Source organism: Mustela erminea, chromosome 10 (assembly GCF_009829155.1).
Source record: "Mustela erminea isolate mMusErm1 chromosome 10, mMusErm1.Pri, whole genome shotgun sequence".
NCBI lineage: Eukaryota > Metazoa > Chordata > Mammalia > Carnivora > Mustelidae > Mustela > Mustela erminea.
In genome coordinates, this window is record NC_045623.1 from 34845755 (window position 1) to 34869140 (window position 23386).

Below are 23386 nucleotides of genomic sequence, written 5' to 3' on the forward strand. Positions count from 1 at the left end.
ATTAGATCTTGCATTTTTATAACACTCTAAATTTGCAAAGACATGCAGTGCTATAATTAAAACCATGTCCATCCTCCTAAAAATATTTTAAGTTGTGTAACAAAGGTCAGTTTTACCTCTCCAACAACACAGAAGGTATTTGAGCTGGTAACATTCAGGAACAGTTTATTCTTCTGTGTGACCATTAGTTGATAAATGGATAAAAACCAAATCTTAAGTAAAAATTTAAGAACAAAGTGGAGCATCAGTTTGGCCACATGTACAATGGGTTTCAATGTCAGGGACAACCATTTTAGCTTTTTAGTGAAGAAGGTGTGTGTGCAGTTTTCTACTGTGTCACAACTGCACAGTCTGAGCAGTTATGTGATCACTAGGCCCTGGAAAAGGACAGCCTTCCTGATGGATTCCAAGCTGAAGCAAGCCACCTTATATGGAGACCCAGAACCTCTACAGAATTTTCTTAAGAAGATGGAAGAAATCATTAGCATGAGTAGGGGTTGGGTCACAAACAAACAGGCCAACAAAGGAAACTCTCCTTTCTTGTTCAATTCACCCAGATTATAAATTCAAAGAGACATTTTAGAATTTTAGGTAATTGACACTGGGCTGAACATAGTAACGTGATGACAATTATGCATTGTGTATTTATAACAATATATAATTCACAAAGATGGACCTTAAATGATGACAGATAATATATTAGAAAACTGAACTAAATTATTAGATTGTTTATAGTCTTATAATTTAGGCAATATTTTCCCAGTTCTTAGCAGTCTGTACTTGGAAGTTTGCTGATTTCCCCCCAAAGAAATTATAGATTTCTTTTTATATTTTTTGGCCAACAAAATAGTGTTCTTGGTATTACATAGTGTATATAGAATTTATCCTAATTTTCTAAACCCTAGGTAAGTGACTGTTTCTTAAAATGATTAAAAATTATTTTCAACATCATTCTACATCAGGGAAATACAAATCAAAACACAATGAGATACCACCTCATATTAGTCAGAATGGCTAAAATTAATAAGTCAGGAAACAACAGATATTGCCAAGGATGCAGAGAAAGGGGGACCCTCCTACACTGTTGGTGGGAATGCAAGCTGGTGCAGCCACTCTGGAAAACAACATGGAGGTTCCTCAAAATGTTGAAAATAGAGCTACCCTATGACCCAGCAATCGGACTACAAATGTAGTGATCCAAAAGGGCACGTGCATCTGAATGTTTATAGCAGCAATGTCCACAATAGCCAAACTATGGAAAGAACTTAGATGTCCATCAACAAATGAATGGATAAAGAAGATATGGTGTGTGTGTGTGTGTTTGTGTGTGTGCATGCAGTGGAATAATATGCAGCCATTAACAGAAATGAAATCTTGCCACTTGCAACAACACAAATAGAACTAGAGGGTATTATGCTGAGTGAAATAAGTCAATCAGAGACAATTATCATATGATCTCTCTGATATGAGAAATTTGAGAGACAGGGTGGGGGGTTGTGGGGGGTAGGGAAGGAAAAAATGAAACAAAATGGGATCGGGAGACAAACCATAAGAGACTTAATCTCTGGAAACAAACTGAGGGTTGCTGGGGGGTGGGTAAGTGTGTAGGGATAGGGTGCCTGGGTTATGGACATTGGGGAGGGTATGTGCTATGAAATGTGTAAGCCTAATGATTCACAGACCTGTACCCCTGGGGCTAATAATACATTATATGTTAATAAAAAAATTTTTTTTCAAGCTGAAAATAAAATGTGCTTCACTAGTCTTTTTATTTCTGATAGGGTAGGGTTTTTTTTCAGTTTTCAGCAAAAAATAAGGCTTTACTCTTCATCGAAATGGTTGACTAACTTTCCTGCAAAAGACCAGACAATTACTATTCATGGCATTGTGGTCTCTGTAATTCCTGTCTCAGCTGTGCAACTCTGCCATGTAGTGTGAAAGCAGTCATAGAAAATACATACATGGATGGGCATGGCTGTGTCCAATACACCTTTATTTTAAAATATAGGTGGCACCCCCCAAGCCATAGTTTTCAGATTACTGCTCTATTAAAACACTGATCAAATTCTATGTATCTGCCTTACATTGCTTACATTTGTAAGGGGATGTGTATTAAATTGTATGTTAGGATCTTGAAAGTATTACACAATGTTTCAATATATTACAAGATGAGAGAAATATAGGGAAGCAGCTAATGCCATTGAATGATTTGTCTGGTTTAGTGCCTTTTCCATACTGTCTCCGGGAACAAAATAAAGCTCTCTCCCCAGGGAGGCATGTTGCTTCCAACAGTGGTCCTCAGTCCAGCTGTGAAATAAAACCGATGTACTAAGTATAAAATTCCTTGGCTCCTACCCCTCTCTTGACTTTCTGATATAGTGTATCTGAGATGGGTCATTGGGTGATACAATAACAAGAAAAAGGTAATTCAAGGCTCTCAGCTTTCAGTCTGCCAAAGCTACCCCACGTTAGGACTGATATTTGCTGACCCTTATGGTGTTCTTCTGCCGAAATTCTTTTTAACCTAGAGAAGTATATTTTCTCTTGTTTAAATGTCAGGATGTTACTTTTCCTTCTGTGGGTTTAGTGAAAGGATATATAAGATCCCCCGATTTAGAGAAAGACAACACAGAACACTGAGATCCTGACAAAACAGCAGAGCTTCCTCAGTGAAAGCTGTCCTCCCCAGGTCAAAAATCAGCTGGGCCCGGAGTCCCGCGCTCCATAGGTCAGGGAAGTCATGGCTTCTGCATCAAAGGCAAGGAACTGTTTTCGTCTGATGAGGAGGCCCAGGCAACGGTGGCTAAGCTGGGCCGGGGCCTGGGGGAGTGAAGGGGATGGTGGAGGAATGCCATGTGGAGGTCTCTAGCCTGCCCTTAAGCTGGGGGAGCTCATGCTCCTTTGGGACAAGAAGCCGCCCAAGCGGGCATCCCCACTGCCAGCCAGGCAAAACCACCTCCACCACCCTCACCACCATCACCACCCTCACCCCACCGGGCCCCTGGGTAAGCCCTTGGAGACTGCCTCGGTCAAGTCGGAAAACTCAGGAGATGGGGCCCCCAGCATGCAGGAACCTGGGAGATACTCCCCGCAGCCAAAACACAGGAGACCCGCCACCTGCTCCCTCCAGAAGCACAAGACCCATCAGAAGCCGCGAATACCCCTTACGACGGCCCAGCCTCTTGCTCTGGAGCGGAAACTCCACGGGAAGCAGCACTTCTCCATTGTACAGAGGGCAGAGTTGTCCAGGGCTCCAAACCTCACAGAGACCCAGGTCAAAATCTGGTTCCAGAACCAACGGGCCACGGCGAAAAGACTGCAGGAGGCAGAACTAGAAAAGCTGAAAATGGCTGCAAAACCCGTGCTGCCTGCCCTCTGGTTTCGGCCTCCCTTTCCCCATCATTTCGTCCCTGTGAGCAGCATGCATATACAAGGCGTCCTACCCTTTCCATAGATCTGTGCTTCCCATCTTGCCATTGGACTCTGTGTGACTCCAGTCGGATACGGCATGTACCATCTATCCTAAGGAAGACCAGCTCCGTAGACTCCATGATGGATGCTTGTTAAAATGGGTCCCCCTTCCCTCTCCAAGAAGGCAGTACCAAGCCGGTACTCCTGCTCAGCAAACCTTGCAGGAGCCACCCCTAAGCGGCTAGACCCACAGGGCCACAGACACAGTTCGAATTTGTTCTTTAGGCTGGAGGCACCAAGCCCCATTTTCTTGGTGGGATCTTCTAGACGCCCCCTTCTCCTTTCACAAAGATTGGCTGTGGTGGTTTTTATACATAAATATACACATAATAAAATAGAATGACATTTTTATACAGCAGATGTAAAAATTCAGTTTATTTTGAGGGGCAAAATTTATATGTACATATGTATACTTTCTTCTATATATCCCCTTCCTAAAAGAGACTGCTTAAGTCCGTTTTGTTTTCTTATAGGAGAGACCAACTATTTGCTAAAATTGCTGACATCTGGTGATTTTGATGGGATGATTGACTTTTGTTTATGGAGAACAAAGGTTAGAATTAGGTGTGATGTTTAGGAAATAGATTCCTCAAAATAGAGACATCATGTTTTTGAGTTTTTACATGCATTAAAAAAAACTCACTGAGGGCTCCTGGGTGGCTCAGTGGGTTAGAAAACTCATTAGGTACCACTGTATTTGGCCCTATATTTTCCCCTCTGTCCACATTGTTACAGATTGTTAAAGTCTTAACTTTTTTTTTTTTTTGTAAGATCAATAAAAGGGGCGATGAGAAGAATCCTGAGAATGCCCGGGGGTAAGATGGGATATGGAAGTACTTCCTAATTTCTCTCAAGGCTGTTGCTTAACTCCACTTCAGATAATTAGTAAAAAGTTAAAACATGATGGGGGATTGATGGTTTCTGTGAAATATGAGCACAAGTCAGTCAGCACACATTGCAAAGGTGATTGGGGAGCAGGGAGTATAGTTAATTCTCTGCTTAAAAATACATATATATATATTGTAACTATTACCTATATGCTAAATATTCCTGAGCAATGAACAAATTCAGAAAGAAAAAAAAATCATGCTTTCTCTGGTACCTATTTTATGTGCTAAACTTATTAGAAAAATTTATATATTTTTTAACATGTTGGCAGAGGGTAAAGCCATGCTTTGACTTGCTAAAAATGGTGTTGTCCAACAGCCCACTTAGCTCCCTGGTTCTTCATCTTTCTCTCAATCTTTCCCCCACCACATCCCTTTGAAAGGTTGCCTCATATATATATTTCATTGAAGAGTTATTTTTTCTCATTTATTCCATTAGAATTAAATATTTGTTTAATTGCCAAAAAAAAAAAAAAAGAATCAAGTAGGCCAAAAAAGATAGTCAATGAAAAGTGAATGCAAACATAAAGATTTAAGAAATCTTTTAAATATTCGATATATAGACAAGCTAAAAATGAACACTGTTACCACTCTACACGCATATTTTCAACAAATTAGATGAAATGGACCAATTTCACAAAAACACAAACTGAAACCAATCCAAGGTGAAATAGATGACCTGAATTGTACTATAACTTCTAAAGAAATAACATTTGTAGTTCAAAAATAATAAAAGGAAGTAAAATCTGCAAGATGATGGAAAAGGAAGTCCTAGGCCTCATTCTCTAACAAAAACACCGATAAAAGAATGCTATTTCACTTTACTGGTATCAGTCCCTCCCATTAGTTGTAACAGTCAGCATCTAAAAAAAAATCCCTTCAGCCCACAATTTCTCCCTCAGGGGCAGAAAAATGAGTGAAGCAACTATCTGACATTACCCTCACTTTTCAGGATGCTGCCCAAAAGATCTACTTCTATCTCAACTCATTCAAGCATGCAGAGACAACTTCTGGGGTAACTAAGAACAAAGAAAAGGGGTAAGAGCTCTCAGCTGCCTGCATGGATCTATGGGATTGAGAGAAGGTATGCAAAATTCCCAGAAATTTGTAAACTACCGAAACTGAAACAGGAAGAAGTAGAATATTTGAACAGACCCATAGTCAGCAAAGAAATTAAATTAATCGTCAAAGATCTCCTGACAAACAAAAGTCCTATGCCAGATGGCTTCCCAGGTGAATTCTACCAGACATTTAAAGAAGAGTTAATATCTTTTCTTCTCAAACTGTTCCGAAAAATAGAAATGGAAGGAAAAATTCCAAACTCATTCTATGAAGCTGATATGGGAAACAGAGGCAGAAGAAAAATTATTAAATTTCCTTACCCACTGACAAGCCCTTGAAACAGGCAGAGTTGATATTCCTCTAGGGACTCAACTACCTCCAGCTTTAGGCTTTGTTAAGGGCAAAGGGCAATCCTAGCCTGACCTACCCCTACCCCCAACCAGGATCCTGTAAGTCTACTTTAACAATTCCTTTGGAAACTTCCTTTATCTCTAAATCCTCCAAGATACAATCATTCCCAAGCATAAGGCCCACTGATATACATCTAAAGGGTTCATGACAAAGGTTTTATTATCATTAATGAATAACCTTTTTCCCAACAACAGCTAGACCCTCAAGGTCCCGGAAAACTTGCTCCCAAAATTCCTTAGAGACTTACTCCATCCCTAACCCCCTCCCAACTTGCAAGTATATAATGGACCACTCCGCACAACCCCAGAGCAGCAGCTCTTTCTGCCCATGGGTCCTGTCCCAGTGCTTTAATAAACCACCATTTTGGACCAAAGATATCTCAAGAATTCTTTCTTGGTCATCGGCTCTGGACCTCACCCCACAGAACCTCACTTTTATTCTAAAACTTCATCAAAGCCAGCATTACCTTGATTCCAAAACCAGACAAGACCCCACTGAAAAAGAAAATTATAGGCCAATATCCCTGATGAACATGGATGCAAAAATCCTCAATAAAATACTAGCAAATTGAATTCAACGGTACTTTAAGAGAATTATTCACCAAGATCAAGTGGATTTATTCCTGGGCTACAGAGCTGGTTCAATATTCCCAAATCAATCAACATGATATATCACATTAATAAAAGAATGGATAAGAACCATATGATCTTGCCAATAGATGCAAAAAAAAAAAAAAAGAAGAAGAAGAAGCAAGCATTTGACAGAATATAGCATCCTTTCTTGATTAAAAAAAAAAGAACCTTCAATAAAGTAGAGATATTTGGAACATATCTCAACATAATAAAGGCCATATATGAAAGACCCACAAGTAATACTATCCCTCAATGGGGAAAAACTGAGCCTTCCTCTTAGGTCAGGAAAAAGACAAGGATGTCCATTCTCACCATTACCACTTAACATAGTACTAGAAGTCTTAGCCTCAGCAATCAGACAACAAAAAGAAATAAAAAGTATCCAGAACAGCAAGGAAGAAGTCAGACTTTCACTATTTACAGATGACATGATACTCTATGTAGAAAACCTGAAAGATGCCACCAAAAAATTGTTAGAACTAATTCACGAATTCAGCAAAGTTTCAGGATAGAAAACCAATATGCAAAAAGCTGTTGCATTTCTATGCCCCAATAATGAAGCAGCAGAAAAAGAAATTAAGGAATCCATCCATTTGCAATTGCACCAAAACCGTAAAGATACTTAGGAATAAACCCAAAGAGGTAAAAGACCTGTGCTCTGAAAACTGTAGAACACTTATGAAAGAAATTGAAGAGGACACAATGAAATGAAAAGGCATTCCATGCTCATGAATTGGAAGAACAAACATTGTTAAAATGTCTCTACTACTAAAAACAATCTACATACTTAATGCAATCCTAACCAAATATCACCAGCATTTTTCATAGAGCTAGAACAAATAGCCCTAAAATTTGTATGGAACCACAAAAGACTCTGAGTAGCCAAAGCCATTCTGAAAAAGAAAAACAAAACTGGAGGCATCACTGTTCTAAATTTCAAGCTATAGTACAAAGCTGTGATCACCAAGACAGTACGGTACTGGCACAAAAACAGACACATAGATCAATGGAAGAGAACAGAAAATCCACAACTATATGGTCAACTATTTTTTGACAAAGCAAAAAAGAATATTCAATGGAAAAAAGACAGTCTCTTCAACAAATGACCTTGGGAAAACTGGACAGCAGCATGCAGAAGAATGAAACTGGATCATTGTCTTACACCACACACAAAATAAACTCAAAATGGATGAAAGACCTAAATGTGAGACAGGAAACCATCAAAATCCTAGAGGAGAACACAAGCAAAAACCTTTTTGACCTTGGCCATAACAACTTCTTTCTAGTTACCTAGCCAGAGGCAAGGGAAACAAAAGCAAAAATGAATCACAGGGATTTCATTAAGATAAAAAGATTCTGCACAGTGAAGGAAACAATCAACAAAACTAAAAGGTAGCCTATTTAATGGGAGAAGATATTTGCAAACAACATATCTGATAAAGGGTTGGTATCTAAAATCTATAAAGAATGCAACACCCAAAAACCAAATAATCCAGTTAAGAAATGGGCAAAATGGCCAATAGACACATGAAAAAATACTCAACATCACCATCATCAGGGAAATACAAATCAAAATCATGATGAGGTATCACGTCACACCTGTCAGAATGGCTAAAATTGACAACACAAGAAACAACAGGTGTTGGTGAGTATACAGAGAAATGGAACCCTCTTGCACTGCCGGTGGGAATGCATACTGGTGTAGCTACTCTGGAGAACAGTATGGTGGTTCCTCAAAAAGATAAAAATAGAGTTACCCTATGATCCAGCAATTGCACCACTAGATATTTACTCAAAGGATGCAAAAATACAGATTCGAAGGGATACATGCATCTCAATGTTTATAGCAGCATTATCAATAATAGCCAAACTATGGAGAGAGCCCAAATGTCCATCAATGATGAATGGATAAAGAAGAGGTGAGATATATAGATACAGATGTAGGTTGATATATATGTATATATAGGATGAATAGGTGAAGGGGATTAAGAGGTACAAACTTACAGTTATAGAATAAATCATGGAGATGAAAAGTACAGCATAGGAGACATAGTCAATAATACTGTAATATGCTATATAGTGACAGATGGTGACCATAATAGTTACAGTAAACATTGAGTAAAGCACAGAATTGTCAAATCAGTATGTCTCCAGGAGTGCTGACAATACTGACTCCATCATTGACTACGAGTTTGGGCCCCTTGGAGATTAATATACATACCTTAGAAATGCCTCTCAAGTAGGGAAGGGGGCAGGCTTGCTTTGGCCTCCTAGGAATCTGTTAGAGATAACATCTTTCCTTCCCCTTCCATGCATAGGTAGTACTACAAAATCTAATTGAAGGGTAGCTGTCAGGTGTATGGAAGCCCTCTGAGGTACATGCTAACCCTTTGATCTCATTACAGTGCCCCTTCTGAGTGTCCCCTCATTCCATAAAATCTGTGGACTAAGGTCTGAATTTTGTGCAGAATAACTAGACAGCTGACATGGACTTCCTCCACCAGATCTTCCCTCTTGGTAAGTTTTCCTGAATAAAACTGTGTAAACTGTATGGGGTGGCCTGCTTTGTTTTCTGGTCTCAAAATGCCTTTTCAGTTTGGGGGATACTTTCCTGTCTTTTCTCTACTTCTAAAAATGTTACACATCTTGGGCGCCTGGGTGGCTCAGTGGGTTGAGCCTCCACTTTCCGCTCAGGTCATGATCCCAGGGTTGTGGGATCGAGCCTTGCATGGGGCTCCCAGCTCAGCAGGGAGGCTGCTTCCCTTTCTCTCTCTCTGCCTACCTCTCTGCCTACTTGTGATCTCTGTCTATCATATAAATAAAAAAAATCTTAAAAATAAATAAATAAAATTTAAATAAAAATAAAAATGTTACACACCTAAAATTAATGTAACATTGTATGTCAATTTTACTTCAATAATTTCAAAAATCTATATTCAACTGCATTTCTATATATAAGCAATGAACAGCTGGAAGCATGGGTATGCTCTCTCTCTCAAAAAAAAAAAAAAGAAAGAAAAGAAAAGGAAAATATGCGTGTATCCGTGTGTGCATGTGAATATGCGTGTCCATTTGGTGTGTTAGGCTTTCTCTAAGTAGAAAAAGGAAAAAATACGGCCCTGTACTCAGAAAGCCAAAAAGTACTTCTCTCTCTCTCTCTCTCTCACACACACACACACACACACACACACACACACACACACATACATTTCCCACTGACTGAGAGTTCTTTGGCAGAGAGGAATTCACAGAACACAAGACAGACAAACTTACCTAAGGTTTTATTATGGAGATTTTTTCCCCCAACCAAACATCAAAACAGAGTCCCTAGGGAGTTAGGTGAGACCACCTGGAAAACAGGAATTACTTGGATTAAAGGGAGTCATTCATTCAAAAGGTACTTGCTAGGTACTCTGTCAAGGACTGGGAAACATTCCTGTAGTCCCCCTCTTGAGGAGCTAATAGTCTAGTTGTGAATACAGATATTAAACAAATAAATACATAAAAGGAAAAACCCAGGAAATTGAGGGCAGAGAGGATTTCTATGATATAAGAAGGAGCTGATCTAATCCACCTATCCTAAGATATCTTGGTTGGCTCCATAGTATGTCTTAACTCTGTTTCCCCCTTTCGGTTCACAGAAAAATAAAATCCAAATTAGGAGGGAAATATAGGGAGAGAGAGACAGCCTATCACCTGACCCCAAAACACAACTTTAATAGTAAGTCATGCACTTAGCATCTCTTTTTGAGTGGATTGGTTAAGTGAAAAGAAAAAGGCAATGAGCGCCATCTAGTGGCCAACATTTTAGTTTTTCCTCATGGCATTTTTATCGCGGCTTTTCCCCACTTCAGTTTGTCAGTATATATTGCCTATTTCTCCCACTAAAATACAAGCTCCACATGGGTAGGAACTGTTTTGTTCATCACTGGAATCAGCAGAGTCCAGAAGGGTGCCTGCCATAGTAAACACTTCATACCATATATATCTTTAAACATATAAGTGAACATCCTTATGCTGCTTATCATCACAACTCCATTCCTGAGAGTTCTCCCTGAAATTTTACCATTTGGTTATTTAACATCATATTGACTATCGCAGGAATTTGATAGTTATTTATATTATTGTGCTATTTAAAGGAGAATCTTCTCCCTCTCCCTCCTCACAAAGGATTTCATCATTATCTCTTCCTTACAGACCTAGAGAATCTGGTGGTAATTTCCTGCCACTGCTCTGGAGAGCCACCCAGCATAACGCATGTGGCACTGCCACAGGCAGCAAGTGCCAAAGAGATACTGCACACTATGACAAATACAGAGATCAAAAGGCCGTCACCATAGAAACCCTTTAGTCGGGGCACCTGGGTGGCTCAGTTAAGGGCTGCTTTCAGCTCAGGTCCTGGGATCAAGCCCCACATGAGGCTCTCTGCTCAGCAGGAAGTCTGCTTCTCTCCCTCTGCCTGCCGCTCTGCCTACTTGGGCTCTATCTCTCTCCGTCAAATAAATAAAGGAAACCTTTTAAAGAAAGAAAGAAGGAAGGTAAGAAAGGAAGAAAGAGAGAGAGAGGAAGAAAGAAAAGGAAAGAAACTCTTTAGAAGCTGAGAATCTGCATATAGCCTGTAAGAGAGAGGCCTCTGAAAGATTGAGAGCTCCATCAAGAATGTGAACCCTGAATTTCAGAGAGAGAGTAGATTGAGAAAAAACACATGACACCTGGCACGCCTGGGTGGCTCAGTGGGTTAAAGCCTCTGCCTTCAGCTCAGGTCATGATCTCAGGGTCCTGGGATCTCGAGCCCCACATCGGGCTCTCTGCTCAGCGGGGAGCCTTCTTCTCTCTCTCTCCCTCTGCCTGCCTCTCTGCCTACTTGTGGTCTCTGTCAAATAAATAAATAAAATCTTAAAAAAAAAAAAAAGAAAGAAAGAAACACATGACACCTCCCTGAGAAGAGCGTTTTCTACTAGATTCTAACACAATGATAATCACTTGAGTAGGGACATTTTCTAACACTATTTAGCCAGAAGCCACACACCTAGCCTAGAAGGGTATAATATTTGCCAAAGCAAATATTATTGTATCTTACATATGAACCCCATGTTTTGCATTAATTTTTTTCCTACCAAATTTATTTGTAAAGTCAAAATTTATTTTCTCTTGTAAAAGACTGTTCAGAGACTATGAAGACTTTCTGAACGCATTAAGTAACCAATGCTAATAGCTACATTGCTATAAATCCAGTCAAATGTGTGTGTGGATAGACAGATAGATAGACAGATAAACAGATCCATGCTTTCCATGGGAAAATGTATAATTTCTACTACAGTTTTTGAATTACTTAAACTAATGTTTGTATAGCTATTATTTATCTAGCTGGAAAGCATTAATACCTCTTGTGAAGCATTTCCAGGCAATGGAGCTTTGCTTCCACCTTGTTCTCCTCCCTGTTACTCCTCTATTGTCACCTGGGAGGTCATGTAAAAGTAAAGTGGAATGCCTTTGGTAAGCAAACTAGCAAAGTCAGGAACACATCAACAGTCACAGTACAACAGCATGTCAGAAAATTCATATGAAAGAGTTAAACAGAATTGAAGTTGATTTCTCTCACACTTAAATACAGTAGATGGGGCGCCTGGGTGGCTCAGTGGGTTAAGCTGCTGCCTTCGGCTCAGGTCATGATCTCAGGGTCCTGGGATCGAGTCCCGCATCGGGCTCTCTGCTCAGCGGGGAGCCTGCTTCCCTCTCTCTCTCTCTCTCTCTGCCTGCCTCTCCATCTACTTGTGATTTCTCTCTGTCAAATAAATACATAAAATCTTAAAAAAAAAATACAGTAGATGTGGGGCTGGAATAGTGGCTCCCTAATGTCATGGGCTCAGCCTCCTTCTTTCTCATTCTATTTATTGTTCCACCATGTTCAACTTGCACATTCCATCTGGTGGCCCAAGAGATCTGCAGCCATCTTGTTTGTACACAGACTGTCAGGTGAACTGCAGAACAAGGGAGCAATAAGGGCATGCTAGCCCTTTAAGATTTTCCTGGATGAAGTGCATATAGTTTCCATTTATATCCCAGTGACCAGAATTTAGTTTAATCCCCAACCCAACTACAACAGAGGGTGGAAATGTAGTCTTTATACCAACTACCCACAAACTCTGCTGAAATTTTGGAAGTTCTGTCACCAGCTAGACCCCAAGACCTGAACTTCACTGCTCACCTGCTTGTATCTACTGACCTTTGTGCCACTTTTCCCCCTAAGCTCTTCTTTCCAGTTTATCTATTCTGTAAGGAAAATCACTTATATTTAAGTGATTAATTCCAGGGAATCACTTATATTTCTATATTTCTCTTTAACATCAACATGATTTCTCTTACACATCAACATGAGTATAAAGAATAACATGAGGCTTAATGTAGGAACAAAGCATCTGAATCCCCAGCATTTGGTCATTCAGTCATTTAATGAGTCTGTATGTAAACCGATAACAGCAAGAGACAGCAAATCTAAGATATTTATGTTTTAACTCTACGTAAGCCCACCAAAATAACATTAGGGAGGTTATTTTAAGCCATAAACCCATGGGAACAAAAACAAAAGGAAAGAGAGTGGCAACAAAAATTAGAGAAGTTAGAAAGCAAGTGGGATTTCTAGCAGACAGGTAGTAGACAACAGATTCAGGTAAGTTGAGTCCTAAACCAGTCATGAAGAAAGTAAAAATGGCAGCTGCATTTACCCCCAGATGACTCTCCAAAGGTTCAGGACTAAACACAGAACGATCATTTAAAGGACTTTCTAGGAAACGATTAGATCTCCAGACCCCCATTCCTGGTCCACATAGCCCTGTCAATTGCCTCCTCTTCATCTTAGCAAGAGATTAGCAGTTTATACTCTGAAGATGATGAGTAAAGAGTTTGGAGAAACCTAGCACACCTGAAGGTGGAGGGGCAATGCTGACATAGGAGCAGTAACTTAATGTCAGCAGAATCGAATGTTGAGATCCTTAGCCCTTTTTCCCTCCCCTTCCACCACCCTAGTCCCGACCAATATCACTCCCCATTTTAGCAACGTCCTAAGAGGTTTTCCTGCTTCAACTCTTGCCTGCTCCCAAGTCTCTTCTCAAAAGCAGCTAGAGTATCTTTTTACAAAAATGTAATTAAGATTACATTATTCCTCAGCAAAATGTTTCCCAATGGCTGCTTCAAAATAAAATCTGAACTCCTTTCTGGGGTCTACAGGGTTCTGCATGATACAGCCCCTGCTTTCTTCTCTACCCTAATCTAGAAGCACTTTCCTTCTGGATTGCTATACTTAAACCACACTGATCTCGTTTATTCCTTGTGCATGCCAAGTTTATTCCCTTTTCAGGGCATTTACCACTATTATTTTCTTTTCCAGAATCATTTTTTGCAAGGCTGCTTCTTCATCATTCAATTCAGGATTGAATGTCACCCCTAACAAAAAAGAAAAGAAATTCCCAACCATCCTATTTAAATCATCTGCTGTCTCCACCCATTATTGCTTCTTTTATAGCACTTATCATCATCCGAAGTCACTGTATATATTAATGCCTCTATGTGTGTTTCTCCCTCTGTAAGGTTTATGACACACACTTCCTCTGCCTCATTTTTTCAAGTAGCCTCAGCACCTAGGTACTCAATTCATATTTGTTAGCTGTGAGGAAAAGAAAAGCAGCACCAGACATTGGGAACTGAACTGACACTTACCTTAAGGCTTCAGTGTTGTTAGGAACTGGCTGCAGTGTTCACCTATAGAATTTAACAGTTTAACACAACACCAACATGAGACAAAAATCACTCTGTGATCATGATGAAGTGAGATAACAGACAAGATCACTTAATAATCTTGCCTAGGGTGCCTGGGTGGCTCAGTGGGTTGGGCCTCTGCCTTTGGCTCAGGTTATGACCCTGGGGTCCTGGGATCGAGCCCCGCATTGGGCTCTCTGCTCGGCAGGGAGCCTGCTTCCCTTCCTCTCTCTCTGCCTGCCTCTCTGCCTACTTGTGATCTCTGTCAAATAAATGAAAATCTTAAAAAAAAAAATAAAAATAATAATCTTGCCTAAACACAGATTTAAAAACTAGGTCATAATGGAAACTGCAAAAATACTAAATTTCCTCCTCTCCCATTTGGCAACATTGTTGCCTCTTTACCAATTCCGGATTTACACTTGCAATTTCCTTTCTCCTATATAAAATGTCATATGATACCTCATCCTACAATTGCCTCTACTTCCTGACAGGATTCAAATCAGAATGAATCTCCCTTTCCTTGAATCCTCCCCCCAAATCACCTAATACATGCAAAATATTTTTAAGTCATTTCTAACGCCCTGTTATTGGAATAACCAACGCATGGCTCCCCAGGGTGTGTGTTCTCCCTCATTGCAACCAGTAATATACCCAACTTTCTGACTAGAGGTGTGTTCTTGGTGGCCTTCCGGACCACCAATATTGCCCAGCAAAAAGGAGAGTATTGACAAATTGTTGGAAAATATTGACAACTAAATGGTTTCCACAACAATTCACAATCTAGGGCTAGGGTCTCTGTAGCACCCAGTAATTTCTCCATTCACCTAATTGTCTCCTGAACCTCCTTGTACCTAGTTGAAGAGTATATTCCTTCAACCAGAGATTACCTTTGCTCCTTCCTCTAGGCTTAAGTAACAATGTTGCTGTCACTCTCACTTCATCTATCCACCCATCTTCTTAAAATAGGAGAGGAAGAAAGTCCAATTGTGAAATGTGATTCTTAACAGAAACAGTGCTTTCACTAGCACTACATCATCTAAGACTGGTGGTGTGTTTTCATCTAAGACTGGTGGGGTCTTTTTCTCCTTGGCGATTTTTTCTTAAACTCTGAAATGTCGTGTATTTCCCTCCAGTGTCACACTCCCTTTCCTTGTCGGTTCTCTAATCGAACTCTTTTTTTTTTTTCTATTAAGAGATGTAAAGTCCTGCTTCCCCCCCCCCCTTAAGCTTTTGTTTATTAGACACAGAGAGACAGCGAGAGAGGGAACACAGGCAGGGGGAGTGGGAGAAGAACAGGCTTCCCGCTGAGCAGGGTGCCCGATGCAGGGCTCCATGCGGCGCTCCACCCCAGAATCCTGGGATCGTGAACTGAGCTGAAAGCAGCCCCTTAACGACTGAGCCACCCAGGCGCCGGTCAATTCCTGCTTTTTTTCTTACGCCCATCACAGGCGATGAATACATCTACAAATCCCTTTTCACATTCTCCACACATTCTGTTTAGACTTGCCCTCCGCCAGCACGCTCCAACATTATTCTATCTACAGCAATCCCTGTCCTAAACTCAGTGCCCCAAGTTTGCCCTTTCTTCCAAATCAGTCCTTGTCCTACAACCACCCCAACCCAAATCAAGGATGCATATCTAATTAGGGCCCTGGGCCTAGTCTTCATCCCCAATTCCCGGCCTATCCAAGTCTCCCGCCCCACCCCATGGCTCAGACCTGCCTCTACCCCGCCGACTTACCACAGCCCCACACCTCCACCTGCCTACGCAGCCCGCGCCCCGCCGACTCCCCGCCACCCCACCCCGCCTCCCGAGCGAACCAGTCCGCGCTAGCGGCCGACGCCTCAGCCAATCCACGTTCTGCACCCTGCCCCAGCGTCCGGCCGCGCCGGGCGCCGCCCCCAACTCCGACTCCCTCCGCTCCCACTCCGCCCTGGAACGCCCGGGGACGGGGAGCCGGAGGAGGCGGGACTGGAGCGCGCCTGCGGTGAGTGCGCCGCGGGCCGGTGCAACGGGGCCGGTGCAGCGGGCCCGGCGCGCGGAGTCTTGTGGAGCCAGGCCCGCCGGGAGGGAGGTCGCCGAGCGCTGCGCTGCGCGGGGTCGAGAGCCGGGCTGGATCTCCTTCAGGGCTCGGACTCGCGCTCGGGGGCCGGCGCCCGCGCTGAATCACGTTTCTTCTGGGCACGTAGCTGGCCTCGCAGCGTGCGGCCCCTGCCCCCCGGTCATCCAAAAAGACGGGCTTTGTGCCTCCCTTGGCTCTTGATTCGACGCCTCTGGCACTGTGGGAACACCGACTCCAGTTCGTCCATAACCGGGCTTCCTAAGAAGAAAGGGAACGCAGGCTGTTCTGCTGCCAAGTAAGTGAAGTGTGGAATCTCCAGCGCGTCGTGGAAAGAGCCGGACAGCTCCAGCGGCGGCTCCGGGCGGTCCCCCGCCTCGCGGGGGGCGAGAGCTGGGCAGCTCGCTCTCTGCCACAGCGGCCGCAAGTGTCACCTCGTGCTGGGCAGAAACCTCGTTCCTTCTGGAAACCAGGCAGCCCCACTTCTGACCCTGGGCACATGTATAGTTCACGGACCCCTGTTCACAGAACGGCTTTCCAGCAGTTTCAGGATCCGCCGCCTTTTAGCTCGGGCTAAATATGGCTAATTTTTCCCACTCTTGCTCCAGTCACGACTTGGAGGCTTATTATTCCCAATGTACTTCCCCAGCCAGTACCGGTTCTCCTTCTAGGTGCCTTCTGTTGCACGGGGGGACCTTATAAACATTGTAGAAGTGGATGGGCAGGGAGAGCATGAAGCAGAAATAACTTTTGTTCGGACGTCACAGCGTGGGTGGTGCGTTGATTAGCATCAGCCTTTGTTTGCAACATTCACCTTAGCCTTCCCTGACCTCGCAGTTAACCTGAACTTTCGGAACTTTGTCAAGTTACATAAATCTCTTCCTCTTTCTCTCCTCCGCAGGTGCAAAGTGGTTATATGTAAATTGATCATCTGGGTTTAAGGCCCGACTTTCAAACTTGATACAATTCACTTTGTCTACATTTTTTTCACACTGTAGCTGTGGATTCTGCACCCTACCCACCCACCCCCGCCCCCAGCAATTCACCAGCCTTCTCAGCTTCTGCCACACATAACTTCATTTTAAATAGTTGGCTCCCGTGATAAGAAATACATTGGTTTTTATTGATCATGGTATTTGAATATGGAGTTGACCTTATCTACAATATGCCATAATCTGGTTTACCAGATCACCTTGATTCACAATTGCCTGGTTTTCTTAATAGAACATTGTTTTTAAGGAGAAACTAGAAAAAAATACAGTGAAATTATTGTTTAGAATTAAAAGCCATATACATTTGGATTTTCTCCCAACTTTTCAATGACATCCAAATTTGTTCATCTATTTTTATTATTTGTGAATATATGTATGGAGTGTTAACTGCATTAGGAAGTGCTGGTCAAAATGTGTATGTAAAGCACAAAAGAAAAGGAGTAGTTTCAGAGGTTCTGAATCTGTATGTCAGCCTACTTAGATTTTTCTGGAGCTTTTTTTTTTTTTTTTTTTTTGCACTGATGTCCCCACAATTCTTCCCACAATCAGATTAGTTAGTGAGAGATTAACGAGTGAGTAGACAGAATCCAGATGTGGGTTTTGAGAAATTCCATCATTCAGTGGCAGATTGGAGGAGAGGTAGGAAGGAAATGAGGGACTGTAGTATGTCAAAAGCCAAGGGTACATGGATTTCTGGGAGGGGACAGGGTTTGACCAACAGGATCTAAAACTGCAGGGAGCTCAAGGGAAGTGAGAGGATTGCCAGATGTTCACTGGACTTAACAATATGAAGGTCAAAGCTGACTTGAACAAGAGCCGTGTCTGTGGAGTCCTGGGTACAAAAGTCAGTTGGCACCAGGTTGAAAAGTATAGATTGAGGAAAAGAAGACAACTGAGAACATAACTTTTTAAAAACTTAGCTCTCACGAGAAAGTAACTGGAAATTTTGATTTGAAGAGGAAATGAGCAACAGGGAGGAGAAGGTAGAGTCAAGAATTTTAATTTTTGTTTATATTTTGTATTTATTGTTTTTTAACCAGAAGAAATATAAGCAAGGAACATTGCACATACCAGAGAAAGGGGTAAAAATCATTGGAGCAAGGTCTCCAGAGAGTGAGTCATGGGAGGAAGAATTATCCTTTTGTGGGAGGGTCACTTTCTTTATTATAATAGAAGGGGAAAGAAAGCATTTGGGGGTTTGGTGTTTTCAATTTGAGTACATTGAAATGGCAAATCTGATAGCTTCTGTTTTCTCTGTGATAGGAATCAAGGTTATCTACTTGGAATAAAGTGCTTTTAGGTTAGAGGAGTGTGGGAAAAATTAAAATATAGTCATTCTCAACTGTGGGAGAGAAGTATGGCCTGTTCTTTTAGGGTTTCCAGTTGGGCCTGAGAATTGAACTGTTATAATGCAGATAACAGGAGAAGAGCACACACATTTAATATAAGGTCTACGTGACACAAGAATCCTAAGAAAATGAAGACCTGAAGCAGTGGCAAAAACAAATGTTGCTATATAGGTTGAACTGGGAGAGGCAATTGTGGAAAAGTAACCAAAATATTTGGGGAGGCTAAAGGAAGGTAAGAGTTATTTAACAAGTTCTGTGTTTACAGAATTCTCTCAGCTTCAACCTTCCATGTAGGAATGTTTCTTTTTTCCTGTGCAGGGAGAGCACCTTCCACATGGGAATTTTATCTCCTGTTTTCAGAAAGAAGGAGAAGAATCAGATGGCTCTTCTTGTGTTTGCTGTTTTTCAAGTGCTTTTAGCTCAAAATAATTCTTAGGCTAAAGTGGGATATTTTGAGGTGACATATTCTGCCATCCTTCTATAAAATACAGCATAAATGCTGGAGAGTTTGGGAATCAACTTGAGATTGATGACCATGAATTTAATGGTGAAATCGAACATGTCCCATTTGACTTTCCCCAGCATTCCACAGCTTGGGAAAACCAGACTCTGTGGAAGACTTCCTCCAGGGCTAGAGTGTTGAAAACAGGTGAAAGGACAGACAGGTGGGTAAGGCATTGTCAAGAACATTACCAAAGTGGTAGAACTGGCCTCTAATTTGGAAAATCATGGAATGGGAAGGCTGACTGGGAAAAGGAGAGGAAGCCTCCTAGAGATCTTGATAATACTGAAGAATAGAATAATTAACTGAAAGAGATGGTAGCTTATGGTCAAAAAGCAGAATGTTTCATTCAGTTAGTTATTTTGGAATTAGACCAGACCGAGGTAATGGTAAGGTGCAGGGTCAGGATATAATGGCAGGAAAGTGACTAAGGTGGAATGGAGCAGAAGACCAACAGATACGGGATTGTCAGCTGTTGGGAGGATCCTCTCTGAAGCCACTGAAATTATCTGGGATGATCACAGTACTTGGCTTGAGAAGAAAACTGTATGCCTATAGTAATGACAGGAAGTTATCAGCAGACCAGGAGATAACATTAGTGAGGCAGATGAGGGAACTAATAGTCTGGAAGTGGTGAAATGGACAACGGGAAAGACTTAGGTGTGGAATATTAAAACAAAAGCCAGCACTGAGGAACGTAGAAATGGTATCTTAAGGGAACAATAAGATTGGCATTAAAGCAAAGAAAACACACTGAGAATGTAAAGATACATTGAAATTTGCTGATTATGGCCTGTTTGTTCCAAAAGACACAGTGGAAGGTATGGAAAGTGGCAGAGAAAAGAAGAACTGGGTCACTTGCCAGGGATTACATTGTACCGTGGATGTAATATACTGTTGAAGGTAGCTAGAGATGATGCAGAATTTAGACTTTGGGATTTCCAGATGAAAACAGATGGATTTAGTGTTGACTCCCTAAAGAGAATGGGCACTGAGACCTGCTGGCCAGAGGGTATGGTTCACCCAGTGTGGAGTGAAATCTCCCAAGAATTGTGCCTAAGCTCACACATGATGAGCCATTGATTTACTAGCCCCTTCTGACTTGACCTTCAAATCAACGGTTTGTATATTCATCTGTTTTGAAAAATGAGGGAACTGAGGTTCAGCAAGAATCAGTGACTTGTCCAAGGATAGAAAACTTTTTAATTTTTAAAATTATTTTTATTAATATATAATGTATGAGAACTTTTTAAAATATCAGAATAAGGACTAGAATTGAGGTACCCTGGTTCCTATGCTGTTTTTTCACCTAGTTTATCTCAAAAATAAATTTTTTTCTACTTACAAGAAAGCATTTTGCTTACACTTTGCTTGAATACCTAAGAAATTGGGCTGAACTTAAATAAATGGACATTTGTTTGCTGGGGGTGGGGGGAAAACAACTGTATTATCCTAAATCAAGTAACTCCGTGATACTAAATAAGATTTTTCGATATTGTTCCTGTTTGGTAATACCTTTCCTTAAAACAACCCATATTGCCTAACCTAGTTAATATTTTATTCCTGAACGGAACAGTTAATGACAGAAGACTAGGCATTTCTTGATTTAAGAAAACCTGTTCTTCAACTTGAAAGACATACAACATGAGGGGTAATTATTTACTTTAAAAAGGAATCAATATTGGGGCGCCTGGGTGGCTCAGTGGGTTGGGCCACTGCCTTCGGCTTGGGTCATGATCTCGGGGTCCTGGGATCGGGCCCCGCATGGGGCTCTCTGCTCAGCGGGGAGCCTGCTTCCTCCTCTCTCTCTGCCTGCCTCTCTGCCTGCTTGTCGTCTCTCTCTGTCAGATAAATAAATAAAATCTTAAAAAAAAAAAAAGGAATCAATATTTCATAAAAGGCCTCATAAATAGTCCACCTAAATCATTAATTTATAGTGTGATTTTTCTGTATTTATTCAGTCATTTAATATTGTTATTTATCAAGTGCCTACCGGGTGCCAGAGAATGCATTGGTAAACTAAACACATCAGGTCCCTGTTCATGAAACATAATGAAATAAGTGAATGAGTGACCAACCAAAAAACAGCTACAAAAGTGCTTTGCAGAGAATTTAAAGGGCGGAAGTGAAATAGAATGGCAAAAGATTGTCACTTGAAGCTGAGATTTTGTTGACAAGGTCAGGATTTTATATTTAACCTTTTAAGAAGCATCCAATATATTATTTCTCACCTTTAAATCTTTCTGTAGCCTTAACATTTCGGTAACTTGAATAGATTCATAGCTAGCTGGCTTCAGTGGATTCCTTTGAGTCATAGAGTATGTCTCTTTCTAAAGTTTAATTAACTACCAGAGATAGAGGAAGTGCCATCCACTTGATACAGCATTCTCATAAGTAAAACCTTATATGAGAAGTTTCTTCTTACACATTTGGATATTTTTTAGAATGCTGGGTTTTCTTGTAAGTGCAGTACAGTAATAGAATTTATTTCTTTGGTAAGATTTCCTTACAGGTAGAGATGTAATTCAGAATGCATGCTTGTTGTGTAACTGGAATCTATTGAAATAGTTTGCTCGCTGTCTATGGGATTGTTGAAGAAAGTACTATCTATGAAAATAACCTAAGATTCATTCATATATTTTTTATATTTGTCAAGGACTTGATATAATCCTTTTCAAACAACTTACTAAATTCTGTTTAACCACTTTAATTTACTGTCAAAAATTGTGCTGTTTTACCAGTGACTGTTATCCAGGAAATTATGAGAATTGAGTATTTCCTAGATTGAAATACTTTGGTTTTTATAGCTGCTACAAATGAAACTTTTACTTAGTGTAATTTTATGCCCTTGACTAAATGAGAGCCTTGTTTTTTGAATTTACAATATCCTTACACATCTTTAGTTTAAAATGACAGATGCATAAATTTTTGTAATATAAGGAGGGTTCTATTAGAATGATTCTAGTGGTGAGAGATTACATATGGGAAGAAAACAGCTATCAACAATTTGTACTTATATTTTATATAAGCTTATGGTCCATTAGGTAGCTGCAAGTATCTGATAGTGATGTAAATACCATACATTTTCTTCCTTTTAAAGTTTTTCTTTTATTCTACAGCATGTTTTCGGCCCAGCGGAGACTCTGGTCCCTTAACAGTACAGCAAAATTCCTGACAATTAATTCTTCAAAAATCCTTGGACTCCCTACTTCTGCTGTATGTATTGCTTAATCACTGACACAGATAAATATTGTGCATATCCTGTTATGTCAAAAAAAAAAAAGGACAGTTTTTCAAGTACTTTATAAGCATTTTATTGGAATGAGTATTTGTATGCTATGGGAACCGGAGGTATCGTCTGTCACTGTTAGAGCTGACACTCCCTGAGCGACTGCTTGTGTGTGTATCTATCAGACATGGGGTGGGCATTGCCTTCTCATCATCTCATTTTATCTTTATAAAACTCAAAAAGTTATGAATTGTTATACTTCCTTCCCATGGAGGCTTAGATAGGTGTGTTAACTTGCCCAAGGTCACAGATTTTAAGCAACATAACCAAAATACCACACTCAACGCCTGCCTAATACGGACACTCCCAAGAAAGGGCATGCTTTGTCTACTCAAGATAGGATATTACAGTGACTATCAGTGCTGGCCCCGTGACTTCCAGTTTTCAAAAAATATAGCAGATTGAGGAACAAGTTACGTGAAATCATGGAAAAGCAAACAAATCCAAAATGTGGGTCATAACCACAGGGTAGATAACTGACCTAATTTCTTTAGTAAGTCAGTGACATGGGAGAAAGTGGGAGAGGGTAAGTTTAGAAGGACCGCTCTAGGATGAAAAGAGGCTTGAGAACTTCATCCAGCAAATACAGTGTGTGGACCTTGTTTATGAACTTGATGCAATCAAATGAAATGCAAAAAAGACATTTATCTATTCATTTATTTATTTATTTAGTGGTGGGGAGAGAAAGAGCATGTATGAGGGGCAGGGAGGAGGGACAGAGAGAGGGGAAGCAGACTCTGCTGAGCACAGAGCCCATTGTGGGCTCTATCTTGTGACCCTGAGATTATGACCCGAACCAAAATCAAGAGTCAGACACTTAACTGATTGAGCCACCCAGGTGCCCCTGTAAAAAAGATATTTTTAAAGGCAATCGTAAAAATATGTATATGGGCTGGGTACTAGATGGTACTGTTAAAGAAACAAAAGCCAACGGAGAAAATTTGAAGATCTAACAGGCTTTATTAAATGACTC

At 40.9% G+C, this 23386-nt stretch overlaps 1 protein-coding gene and 1 pseudogene across 1 annotated transcript in view; both read left to right on the forward strand.

Annotated features, from left to right (window-relative positions):
* Positions 1–264: 264 nt before the first annotated feature.
* LOC116568186 lies at positions 265–3777 on the forward strand (annotated as a pseudogene).
* Positions 3778–16486: 12709 nt separating this feature from the next.
* KYAT3 (kynurenine aminotransferase 3) overlaps positions 16487–23386 on the forward strand; it is a 58049-nt gene continuing 51149 nt past the window's right edge. Inside the window, exons 1-2 of the mRNA XM_032361541.1 lie at positions 16487–16579; positions 22244–22340. Of these exons, the coding sequence (XP_032217432.1) occupies positions 22245–22340 (96 nt within the window). The 5' untranslated portion in view covers positions 16487–16579; position 22244. The remainder of the gene's footprint in view (positions 16580–22243; positions 22341–23386) is intronic.